This window comes from Anopheles bellator, chromosome 2, assembly GCF_943735745.2.
Source record: "Anopheles bellator chromosome 2, idAnoBellAS_SP24_06.2, whole genome shotgun sequence".
NCBI classification, from domain to species: Eukaryota; Metazoa; Arthropoda; class Insecta; order Diptera; family Culicidae; genus Anopheles; species Anopheles bellator.
Genome location: NC_071286.1, coordinates 12,806,711 through 12,819,749, shown reverse-complemented (window position 1 = coordinate 12,819,749; position 13,039 = coordinate 12,806,711). Strand labels below are relative to the sequence as shown.

General features: G+C 49.4%; 2 protein-coding genes across 2 annotated transcripts in view; both read left to right on the top strand.

Moving 5' to 3' along the window:
- The first annotated feature begins 3,658 nt into the window (after nt 1-3,658).
- On the top strand, nt 3,659-4,610 carry LOC131210214 (uncharacterized). The gene has a single exon (XM_058203426.1). It carries the CDS (start codon nt 3,793-3,795, stop codon nt 4,438-4,440), a length of 648 nt encoding a protein of 215 aa, XP_058059409.1. The 5' UTR covers nt 3,659-3,792; the 3' UTR covers nt 4,441-4,610.
- Nucleotides 4,611-7,721: 3,111 nt separating this feature from the next.
- LOC131207011 (adenylate cyclase type 6) overlaps nt 7,722-13,039 on the top strand; it is a 65,946-nt gene continuing 60,628 nt past the window's right edge. Inside the window, exon 1 of the mRNA XM_058199617.1 lies at nt 7,722-7,806. The gene's annotated coding sequence lies outside the window, so the exon portion shown is untranslated. The remainder of the gene's footprint in view (nt 7,807-13,039) is intronic.

Below are 13,039 nucleotides of genomic sequence, written 5' to 3'. Positions count from 1 at the left end.
AAGCGAAGGCAAGGCAAAGGATTTAATGAACGCTTGATGATCATGTTAGGATCGCCACTGGATTACAATTTGTTCGTTCTATTTGCTCAAGAAATGTGCTCAACGACAGGGCAGATGAGAGGTACTCTGCCAAGCGTCAGCCAGACCGTTTTCTCTACGGACCGCGGTTCTTGTTGCGTTTCCCCCTTGAGTCATGCATTTTGTATCGTATGAAATTACTCATCGACCGTTTTTTCTTCCCCCGGATGCTCTAAATACTTCAGAATGCGCGTCCGCTGAGCAGCTGTCTTCTTGTATCGTTACCCTTCCCAGTTTCCACTGGACCGGTCACACACGTGTGGCATTCGGGAGACATGATATCATCGTCTCCTCGACTGCGTTAACTCAGCTGAGGAACTTCGTCTTAGTCCTATTAGCGACAACCACAAACGCATTTGCAGCACTCACCATACTTCATTCTAGTCTAAGATAATTTAAGGTTTAAAATTAGGGCCCAAAATAGAGAATCTTTCTGTAAACACCTACCATAAAATACGTCCCGCGATCTTCGTCTGACTACGGCCCGTTGTGTATCGTGCCGTTGTTTGCAGCTGTGACGAGTTCTGGCTTCTTTTCTGCAGTTTGCGTTTTAATCGATATCCTTCCTTCTAAGCTGACAATCTTCAGGACGAGCCTCTCGCGGACCAGCTGGTGGCAGGTGCTTGGAAGCGGGGCCGGGCCACACCAACACTAACGCAGCCCTCCCGCGGGGCCAGCGCAAGGACGCAAGGACGAAGCTGGTACTAGCTTTTCTCACTTCTCACACTTTACACTGTTTTTCTCAACACTTCGCTCGTTTCCACACACCGGTGCCAGTGGATCTTCGTAGCAAAAAAAACAATCAGAACTCGTTAACGCAGACACTTACACTTCTTTGGGTGAAACCATTTTCTTTTCCATCGTTTTGTTTAAAGTGCAAAAATTATAATTTGAATGGACTTGTTGATTACGCTTCGTGCCTCCCAGTACGGGGCTGAGCCGAGCTGCTTAGTATTGCTAAGACCAAATTAATATCTGACCTACATTCGGGGGGTTCAGCGCCAGTTCGCGCGCCACTTGATGCGGGTTTTATTTACTTTTTTTCGCACGCCCAGAGATACGTCTCCCGATGGCATAACCACTTCAGTAGCGACCACCAGATTCGACTCACGCGGGAGATTGGATAGGAGTTTGGTGTCTGACCCGGGGGCCCTCTCAAAGAAGGGGACCGAGGCGAGGGCGACGGAGGCTGTAGCGAGACCCACGGTTCACAGTTTTTGCGTCACTTTTGGTGCCGATGACCGAGGGGACGGCGAGTTGTGGGAAGTTGTTGGCTGCTGGGTGGGTTGCTGGAATTAATGATTGCTCAACGTCGACGAGTGGAGTTTCGTGGATCTATCTTTCAATCTACTAAACGAGACGCGGCGACGACTGTTTTAATCCACAACAAAATTTAAATGAAATGGACAAAACGAACCACACCCCCGGAGTGCGTGTAGCGCGCGATGGTTACGCTAATATGGCCACCAATTAAAACTAATCAAGCTCATCAACGCGAAGCCACGGAGAGCCGGTGAAATATTCACCCGTTTTGCGCCAAAAGCGGTCGATGGTGCGTGTTGCAATATTGGTGACCGAAGATCCTTAATTCCGCGGCAAGGGCACGGCTTTTGCGCCAGTGTTGGTTCGCTACCAACGGAAACCTTGACAACAAATATCCTCCCTGATCCTGCTCTCAACGGAAACGACACCTTTATTCAGTGCACTCTCTCTCTCTCTCTCTCTCTCTCTTTCCCTGCTTAACTCTTTCGCATGATTGCACTCACTCTCTTCTTCTCAACGTTCCCACGGCGAAACAACAACCGGTTGCATACGGAGCACAGAACTCGTAACGTCCTTTTTTACAACCCACTACAACGAGAGTACTACGTCCCGTTTTACTACTACTCCGTCCCGTGGGATACGACAACTTAACACACCCAGGCACACGGCACTTTGCACTTACAGGATTCACATCGAAAAAGGTCGGTTAGCTTTAATTTCACTTATGACCTCTCGAGGCCACACAAACACAAAAAGGCGTTTGACCGCAACACAAGCGACCGCGGGATTTACTTTTTTTTAATATTATAAGAAGGACGGGCCGTATTTATACCGTGGGATTTTTTGATCTGTACACAAACCAACTCGACACAGCAACGAACACGTAAAAATGAATTTCTGAGTTGGTTTGTCGAATTGAATTTCTGAGTTCTGACTTTTGAGCCTAACTTTGAATTTTCGAACCTGACTGAGATCCACAAGTACTGGGTCGGTCAATAAGTTTTGCGGTTCGATAAGAAAAACACATTTTTATGGTGTGAAATACTATTCAGTGTGGCCTCTCTGAACATAAACACCACTTGTTCCAAGGAGACTCCAAATCTGTTGAATAGGGTGGATATTCCAACAACTCGAACTTTAATTCATGGATTTTTGCTATTTTCAAAATGCTCTTGTCACACGGTGCATTATCCTGACGAAAAAGGATTGGTTTTCTTCTGCAGACCGGGTCTTTTTTCACGAATTTTCGTTTTCAGTTGGTTCAGAAGGTTGCAACAATAATTAAAATTTGTTGTTTTACCAGTTGGCAAGCAATCCGCTCAAAAAAATTTCATTCGCATCGCACAAAACTAATGCTAAAATCTTTTTAGGCAATATCTGGACGAACTCGTTTCGGAAACGGAGAAAAAGGTTCACACCGCTCCTTAGCCTCTTGATTTAATTCAGGATTATGGTTATAGACCCAAGTCTCATCCATAGTGATGATTCGATGCACAAAATCCACTTTATCCTATCGAAAACGCTTTAAATGTGGTCAAGAAAGATGCATTCGACTGCGTTTTTAGCGAATGTGGCACCCACTTTGCGAACAGCTTTCTGAAACCTAATACTTTAGTAAAAATATTGGTTATACTGCTCAATAAAATGGCTAGGCCTTATACTAAATCTCTTTAAGTGATTCGAGGATTTTCCAATACGATATCCCGAATTTTTCTACGATTTCAGGTGTTGTGTCTCTTTTTTAACGATATGGACATGGATCGTCTTGAAAGCTATTACGGCCACATTTAAACTCAGAAACCGCCCTTTTACCCCCCAAATTAAAGATGAAGAGTCTTTATACACTTTCAACATTCGTTCATAAAGCTCCTTTGCTTTTGAACCTATCAAAAATAAAAATTAAATCACTCCACGATACTTAATTTTTTACATTGTAAAAAATACTGTGACATGTCGATATTAAATGGCTTGTAAAAAAAATTTAGTGACCGATTGAGATGAAACTTCACATACGTTCATTTGAATAGTGTACCAATATACAAAAAACAAAAAGTTAGGCTCGTAGCTGCGTTCTTTGGTATCGACCCGCAAAACTTAGTGGACAACACAGTAAAATAAAACTGCCCGAACATTTCCGAACGAGTGACGTGTGAGCGAGAAGGCTACAGATTTCTCACTTGTTCAAAATTGAGTGAAAGATTTCACGGACCATTGGAAATGTTTCATCGCAGGCGAATATTCCGTGTGTCACACGTCTGAAGACGTTCGAAGCGTCCGAGGAAGGGTTTGACAGCTGATGTTTCGATCGATGGTGAAAAATTGAAAACAAAAACAATCATCAAAAACAATTGGTTTCTGCGCCTTGGGGAAACTCTCGTTGCCAGTGTTTTCCATTTGCCGTTGTTGTCCCAGAAGCAACGGATATGCACCGTGCCGGGGTGTGCGGAAGTAATGAGTGACCATCGCAGTGTAGCAACGGAGGACATTCGCACCCCGAGCGGGAGTGGCGCAGCACATATGCTGAACAAACGACCTCGGCTGTTGTCCTACCAAGGACTGTGCTCTGACTCGCGGTCGATGGCCGAAATGGACGGTGGTGGTGTGGCGGGGACACTGTCCAGCTCGCTGGAGAACATCATGCGCCGCAGGCAGCTGGCGGAAAATCTTCTGAACTGGCAGGAAAGCCAGGTTGAAGCGTGCCGAGACAACATCTTGAACACGGTGCTGGAACACTTTCTGACCTACTTCCATCAGCGCAACAATCGGAACGGTGACGAAAGGCCTCCCGCGAACGATAACGCCGTGCTGGTGGAGGACGAAGCAATCCGGATGGCAATCAGCCGGACCGGTTTGCAATCGGCTGGACCGTCGGGAGTTTCGGCCTCGTCAGTGCCTGTTCCAGTGTCCGTGGCAGCGGAACAGCCCGACGTGCAGCCTGAGCCCACCGCTAGCTGGCAAGATCCGGGACGGCTACTGCCCGATAACTACATCCTGGATACGGCCGTGGCCGCTGCAATACAGGAGAAGGGATTGGTCGCGTGCGATGCGGAGGCCACCGATAGTGACGATAGCATGCAGCAGGAAGATGGCGCGAGGTAGTATGGACTACCTGATCGGTCGGGCCCGGGCCTGGCGTCATCCCTCGATACACTGTTCAACGAAACTGGAAATCGTTCAAAAGCGTTTGTTTGCTCCTCTCACAAGCCATGCTACGCGTTTGTATACCTGATGTAGTAAAATGGTGGAAAATATACTATTAATATCATTACCTAGCGGAAAGCTAATGTTCTATGCATTGTTTATTGATTGATTGTGTATTGATGTTTCAGATGTTGATGCTGGATTCCCTGGAACGCATGATGGGGAGACGAAGCACAAGAATACGCTTTCAAAACTACGCCTCATTTGGACGCAAATTGTGGTTAATTTGGTTTGACCCATGGAACGGTCCGCTTGGCTAGCACGGCTCGATGTTGCAAGCCGACGAAAATTAACACCCGCATGTTAAACAATTCTGCCTGATCGCGTCTCACGACTCTAGGCGCTTGCTATCTTTTGTTGATTTATGGGAAGCTCACTTTAGAGTTGAGCGAACTGTAGCAATCGAAACAGTAGCATAATTTGCCACCGAAAACTAGGTAGAAGCAGTAGAATGTATTTAAATGATTTTATGTCTTATCGGGCATCGGGTGTGTTGTTTTCCATGCGATGTTTAAAATGTGTAAAACAATTTGCCACAAAACAATAAAAGAGGCACACGAAACGCAATGATTCATTCGCGACCGAAGCCGGGTGTTTGGGGCTAAATGACGATCATCACAGGCTAAAACCGCCCGAGTGTTGAAATCTTAAAACAACAACTCTCGAATCGATCAACCGGGGTTAGCACCTTGCCCAGCGGTCGAAAATAATATTGCCACCGCGGAAAGATGCTCGACTACCGAGATGGCAACTGCACCGGGCGTTTAAATCGGTTTGCTCTAATTAACTCATCATCCTGCGATCATTCCGGCTGTTCGGTTGGTGCACTCCAAAGTGGCCTTCTTCGAGCACCGAGTCAGTAAGATGTTGCGGCCGAATAGCTATTTTTAATCGTAACCCTCACAAGTCATCAGTCGTGCTGCGTGTTACGTGTATTTTCTAAATGTAACCGCAAATATTCTAAAAGTTTGTTGGTCAGGAAAATGGTTTGGGCAATCGTACGCCCAGCACTGTTTTCCGACGAAATAGGGGAGCGAATCCCAGCTGGGCCCGACGGGGAAAGCTTCCGATTCGAAGTTCCGCTCGGCGGTTGAGCCGGACCGAGGCGCTGCGCACACTCCAAAAGTATCTGTTGCATCGGTTCGGGCGATGTTTTCTGTGCTCTTTTCCCTGTTCAACACTAGACCTTCGCGCCCGACAGATGATAAAGTCCAACAGGTTACCACCTCCGCCGGTGGCGGGAAGATTTAGTTCTTCCGTCGCAATCGGCGTGCTGTTTCAATTTGTTCGCTTTCTGGCGGGCGACCGGGCGGCTCCATTCACGACGCACGTGAGCGTCCGCCGGACGCACCGTGCGAACCGTTTGTTGGGTCGCGCTCTACCGCGGCCAGAACAACATCGACCGGTCGAAGATGGATAAACCGGGGGAAGATAAACAACCGTTCCGTTCTTCCACGTGCGGCCCACAACAATCGCCACCGATGCGCTGTGAGAACGTAAACAATCGGCCTCGGCCCCTCCGGTAGGCGGGATTTTTTTGTGTTGTTTCGCCTCGCGTGTGAATTGGTGTATGTAGCGATGCGTGCTACTCTCCGGGGAATTGGCACAGATTGCAGACCCGTCCGAGATAGCGCGAGATAAAGATACGTTTCTTGGCTGCGTGGTAGAGAATCGTTGAATCGTTGTGCCCGAATTATGTGAGTGAAAGAAATAATTAAATTGCTCTTCAATAGTTTAATGGCAATGGGAAAAGATATTGAGTTAGCAGTCGGGCAACACCAGAGTTTGTTATCAATCGTTTTCTAACCAACCGCCAGAGCTCACAGTTCGCCGGAAGCTCCCAGATCTCAGGCAGCGGTCGGTGCCTCACGGGGGATTGGCTGTGCGTTCGGGTGGGCGATGTTTTTCCACCCGGCCCACTGAAACTCGTGCTTTCGATGATTTCTCCGACCTCGGTGCCTTTCACTCTCGCTTGCGAAGCTTTCCAGAACCGTAGTAGCAATCAGAGTGTCGGCTGGCTGGCTGACGTGTGGTGGATCAGTCCCGGTGTTCGGTCAGTTTCCATTCAGAGTCGCTCAGATCGGGCCCGCATTCGTACCGTGGACACCGGACCAACCGGATCGTGCGTGAGTGCCAGCAATCCCTCGATCGGTCTCTTTGCCCCGTGGATGCTCGTGGACGAACTTTGCGTGAAGCATCCGTTCCAGTGATCCGCCGGCGTAAATTGTGTAAATAATCGGACCGCGTGTCCAGTCGGTTGACATACACGCGGCCCCCAAATAATCCGCTTCCCTGTGCCAAACTCCAGTGAGCCAGGATCCGGCACCACCGCCTGCGCTCAACTGTGTGTCTATTCTTGGCCGTACAAATAAATAAGCGAGCGCCGCGCCATCCCCGCGGCCGGGGATCTGGTAATGTGATAGTAATCAGGCAAAAACCCATGCGGCCGCGGTCCGCAGTTTGTGCTGAAAGATAAATATTGTCTGTGCAAACGGAATCGCGCGTCGAATGGCCTGCTGCAGTTGCTGCAGCATTCCCTTGCTCGGATATCGAAGATTAGCAACAATCCAAACCCAGCGGGATTTAAATTCTTCGGGCTACATCGTCCGGGATCGGGCACCGTAAATGAACTCAACATGGCCACTACAGTGCTTTCCTGTGCCGAAGGATCCGTCTGAGTGATCCGTGGGAACGCTTAAAGCAGGCCATGAATGGATAAGACGCGCTCGGTGAGTCTCGCCCGACAGCCCGGTCCGTGTAGGCTGCGAAAGTAAGCTCTGCCCACCTTAAAATAGACTCTCTTAGCCGAACCGCTGGAAAATGTAAGCGGAGCCCAAACAGTGCGGGTTTCTGCGAACTCGAAGGTCGGCTGCCGCCATCAAGGACGACGGCCCACCGTACCGCAGTTGAGCCGATAAGTTGAGAACAGAAATCAAAAATCGGCTCCCTTTTTTCGATGCGGGGTGGCCCACACTCAAGCTAAAGCTTTCTCCGGCGCGACCGGTGGCCAAAGTGTTGAAGGATGCTTGGGAAGTTGTGCTACTGTGCTGACGTAGAGCAGAACCCCGGGTTCTAGTGCTCGTGTCTGTGCTGTCGAGAGTGTACTGCATCTGGTGAATATGGTTAGTGCTGGTTCGGGAGTCGTGAGCGGATTCATCACAGCCTAGCGGAAGCGATCCGAATGATGACGGTCTGACTTCCCAGGGTTCCGAATCTTCACACACCACGCAGCAGATTTCCCGATACGAGCGATACCACTGGCAGGTAAGTCCACGCATTGCTTCTTCAACGCAATGGTCCCTCTGCATCTCGTAGGTACTCCAGAACCCCGGCAGCTGATTGCATTCTGTCGGGCCTGATTCCTCGGTCGGGAAATACATGATGCTGCTGGAATCGTCAAACCAGCTCGAGTGGGCCATAAGCTGAGGACAACTGAGGAGATCGCGCTTCTGCGCTACCGAGCCTACGGCGTGACGTTGGCTGTCACAATATTTTGACGACCCCTACCGGGACCCAGTAATGCCTTGTTGGGTGCGCCCTCCGCAGAACCACGACCATCGCAATGCACGACCTCCGGCCGGGTTTCGGTCCCGACCCGGTGTTGCCACCGAACCGCCGAGTTTTGTTGCCTTTGTAGGTCCGGACCGAAAACCCGGGCCGAATTACATCTGTTTATCTTGCCGGAGCCCAAACTCCGAAGCGTTCCGCTCGTGTGCGAGCGGAGGGCATTTAGTGGATCTGTAATTACCTTTTACCGCGATAAACTTCAGTTTGCACCCCAGTCAGTGGGTGAGAAAATTATCTCTCCGCGGGCTTGTAAAGGGTACGCGACCTCTGCTGCTGGGGCTGCTCCTGCTGGTGGGGGGGGTTCGAGTTAGCGGACGCGTGCCATCGATAAGGTGTGTTTATGTGTGTGCGTATGGTCATGACTAAATGTGGATCGGCCGAGCACATGAATCACCGAGCTCACCTCGTGGTTGTTACTGTCCATAAATACTCCATGATCGAGGGGGTGGTATGCTACGGCTTGTGGGTGGTTTTTGCACATCAGAAAAAAAAAATACGAATACAAACCAGTGCAGCTCGTCTGCTCATCTGTGGGACTGTGGCCCCACATCAGCACTAGTAGCCACTGCCAAGACGGACTCGACCGGCAGTGGTTTCCCCGTGTTCCCGTGTGCGAATGGTTTCTATTTTTAGTTGGTTTTATTGATGGTAATCGATGATAGGTTTCATTTTACAAAGCGCCACACACAAACGCACGAACGCACACGCTTACCTTCGTCAGGCGGGGACGGGGCTATAGAATGTTAGATTGATTGAAGAGAAAACGGGAAAAGAAGCGAGAAAAAAACCAGTCCGGAAGGAAAAGTAATAGATCGAAGAAATGTAGATAAAAGTCTGTTTTCCCAACATGTCACTCCGCAAGCCGCCGGCTGCTGGCTGCTGCTGTGGCGCTGATTATGGTTCTGCGATAGAGTCTGCATGTAGCGCGTTGTGGCTCCGAGCGCACCGAGCGATCCTTCGGGCGCCTTCACGGGATGTGAAAATAGTGTGCCCCGGGTTTAACAGCGCCGGCTTCCAAGAGGGACATCCATGCTTACGTCGCGTGGTCCGGGGGCGAAAACGGTCCAGGGTGCAGGATTCCGGTATGATTAATGAACTGCTAAATGGCAGCGAAGTACCGGCAACGCCCGCAGCCACACCAGCATCATGATAATCATGGTGTATCGAGTGGCAGACTTTTCACCGACTTTTCGTTCTCCGTTTTTACTTTGCCGCCTCTTTAAAGGGGATCGGGGATCACGTGCCGCAGGTGTTTGCGTTTCGCCCACCGTTCGGTGTTGAAATACACGGAAGACATTGATTTGAATATGTTTTCGGTTGCGTGGCGCCGAATGAAGATTTATGAACTGTGAGAAGGTGAAGGCCGCAGAAGTTGGCAGTAAATTATCACCTTCCAAGCGGTGTAATGTCAAAACAGAAATAAATTAGCCTGGAAATGAAGCAAAGGCGGGCATGTGATGGAAATAAGAGCGAAACTTTGTGGCATTCAACACATTTTGTTGACACATCTAGATTTAGATCATATCAAATTGAAGTTTTCTCCTTTCTCGCAAAATCACGACCTCAATCGGGATTTTAAAAGAGGCTCCATTTGCAATTCGCAATTAATTTAAAACGATCCTTAAGCACACATCACAATCTCCGATCATTCATTTTTATTGACCATTTTATTTCTTTCTGTGGTCGTTGGCGAAGGATCTGTTACTCGGCTCTTGACTCTTGATCAAAGCAAAAATGTAGATCATCTTAAAGAGGAAAAGAGTGCTCTGGACGTGTCGGGCAGCAATATTCAGCGTAAGAGGTTGACTCAGTGCAAAGCTACCCAATCTGAAATCTTAGAATCGTGATCCCAAAACGGGATAAGCGGGCACATTTGCCCATAGTAATCGAAACTAAGTAGGAACTGTATCTGTATGGTTCCGCTTCGGGATGGCTTCGGTGGTTTTGTAGTTGGTGTCCGGAAAAGTTCAACCCCAGGAAGCCTTTCAACAAACAGTTGGCAGACGGTGGTATTAAATGTGCGGACGGACGGTCGGGTGTTGATTCAAGGTTGCAGCTTGCCCAGCTTCCGGCAGCTTGGTGAACTTCGAACAGCGGACCGCAGTTTTTCCTCTCTCGGTGGAAAACTTATCGTCACTACATTTTGCCAACCATCAGACGAATCTGATCTAGCCGTTAGCGTTGCCCGTTCCTGTCGTGAACCCCCCTTTCCCGATTCCCATCAGTGGACAGGGCTTAACGAGGTGGTTTTTGAGAAAATTTTTGCCAACCGAACCGGCTTCCAGCTGGTTCCTGTTTCCATCACAATGCAATCGGCTGACTGAATACCGAGTACAGGATCGAACAGGAACCAGGCGGAAATGATCACCCGTGTAGCCATTTGAATGTAAAGAAATTTGGACGCAGCGGAGAGTGAGAACGTCCATTATCGAAACTCGAAACCACTGTTCTCGGGTGAGTTGGGAAAAGTTTTCGTCCACCTGGAACAATCCACTAGTTCCTTCCCTCCGGGGCTAGGTGTGTCTTTATTGCTCCACTTCACTTTGATGCCAGCGATTTTCCACCAACCTGCGCGCCGAGCTTCTGCAAAGTTGTAATGAAATGATGCTTCCATTGTTTGCGAACTTCTTTATCAAGATGGTTGCTCCGTCCACGGAACGCGGGACCGCGTTTCGGTATTCTCCAGTTTCCGTGGTGCAATCGTGCCGAACGGATCGGAAAACAATGGAAAGTGGATAGTGTGGTGCATATGCGCGTGTGTGCATTTCTTTTTTTCCATTCCGAGTGGTTCCATTTGCCCTTTGGTTGGCTCAGAACGTTCTGAACGTCGACGACACGCCGGTACCGTTTTCCATGTTGGACGGTCCTGGTGCAGCTAATTTCGAAGGAACTGCACATGTTTGCACTTGTACCAGCGAAAGCGAGCAGAACAATGGGGCTTAAGACGGTGACAAATGGGGTTCGCATGGAGGGCATGGTGCCTGCCGCCTGCCGGGGAGCAATTTGTCTGGCGCAGTGTGTCGTGAAACACCAACATTTGTGTTTCTCGCTCCACCGGTGCTGAAGCGATCTTGGCCGGAGCGTAATGACAAACGGAATCCATCTTAATAGAGGTGCTTTTGTTTGACGCGAACAAGGGGCGCAGCATAAAAGATGGTTGTTTAAGCATTCGGGTTGTGCAGGATGCGCAACAGAAAAGCGGAAATTGACTCGTCGGAGAGTGCAACGGGTGTGTTTTATTTGCAACATTTCGCTCCCATCACTCGTTGTTATTGTGCCATTTGTTGCAACTAGAAAAGAACAACAACGCGCTGGAGCAATAACTATGATTCTTCCATTATGTTGTTAACAAAAGAAGGTAGCCCACAGTTTTGAATGGCTTCATACTAGGGAAGTCTCAGGAGATAACCTGGTGGGGAATGTTTGGAATTTTGTTCATTAAGGTAGCCCCTTTTGGCTCTGTAATTCTGTAACGGTGTGTGATCCTTACTCGTGACAGTTTCCGCCAAGTGATCTGCTAGACTCGCTCTGCTCAATGTACATTTCGGAAACACAAACGATCAAAGCGATGGGCGAAGGAACGAAAAACTACGCGCCGCTCAGTACTGTGCTGTGTTCGCAATGTTTCAATTCCGAGTCCGAGCTGGTGTGAATACATATTCCGGCGGTCTGTTCAATGTCTCTCTGATGTTCCGGTTTGGCTTTGAAAAGTTTTTGGCCAAACCCGATGAATTGGTGGCGGACGCATCCCGATATCGGCCAACGGCTGAAGAATGTTGCGGTCCCGGGGCGGGGGTAAAGGCAAACCACAGCTCCGGGTGACTCCCCCCCTGTAGTGCCGGGCATGTTGACAGTGGAACATGGTCGCCTACGCGAGTACAGCCACATTCCCGTGTGTGGCCACTCAGTTACGATGAAGTTTGCTTTGATCTTTGCACTTGTGGCAAAGTTTCGTGAGTAAGGGCCGTGGGCAGGGATAGAGGATAGAGATACATATTTCCCGAAAAGTGGAACCAGAGTGGCCCCGACGTATTTCCACGAACTCCGTGGCCCCCGACACCACCGATCGAATAGATTATTCCTTTTGTTGGTCCGCGCTCTCTCTCTCTCTCTCTCTCGGGCACTAGAAACGCGTTGAACCGGTCGAGATCGAGCGAGCGTAACATTAAAGCCGCATTCTGTGAAAAAGCGTTAACGCAGCTCGAAACATAATTACAGGTTAGCGTATTACTGGGATTCGTGGAACACCATCGGCACCGTTTGCTGGCGAGAATGCGCTTTAATGCCCGGTACCATTACCGAATTCTCGCTCGCAATGGGGGGGAGCCTTTTCATGTGAAATGCCTGTACCGACGCCGGGCTCTCAATAAAATATTACTTTATTCTCTTGCTTAAGCCGTACGGCCCGGGACACGATCAGCTTGGGAGCACAAGGACGCAAACCGTGTTCTTTTCTGTCTTCGAATCACTGGCACCGTCCTCGTAGCTCCGTGTGTGTCCTGTGGTCCTTTGATGATGCACCACCAATAAGCTCTGCAGTAACGAGGCTTACGTTCGGAGTGGTGTGGAAATTTTCCGCTCATAAATCACTAATGCGACTCGTGTTGGCATTCACACCCGCAGAAGGGGGTACAGAATGTGAGATGCCGATGCTTAAAATTTATACTTTCCACGTATCGAAATTCCACAATTAACCCGGGTCGCCGGGGAACGTTGCGCGCCGGCTTAGGCGATCAGGATCAGGATGCCGTCATTTTCAGGAGCCATCCGTTGCACCGAACGCCCGTGACAGACCGGGCGTCTCCATCGCCGTCAAAACGTGACAGTGTCTGCGTCCGATGGACTTGAATGATTGATTGCCGACGGGGATTCGAAGTCTTCTCATTATTTGCTGGCAATGCTGGAAAGCCGGGGTTTGCGGGTTCCTGGC

Coding starts and splice junctions, on each gene's coding strand:
- LOC131210214 (XM_058203426.1), top strand. CDS start 3,793: ATGAGTGACCATCGCAGTGTAGCAACGGAGGACATTCGCACCCCGAGC.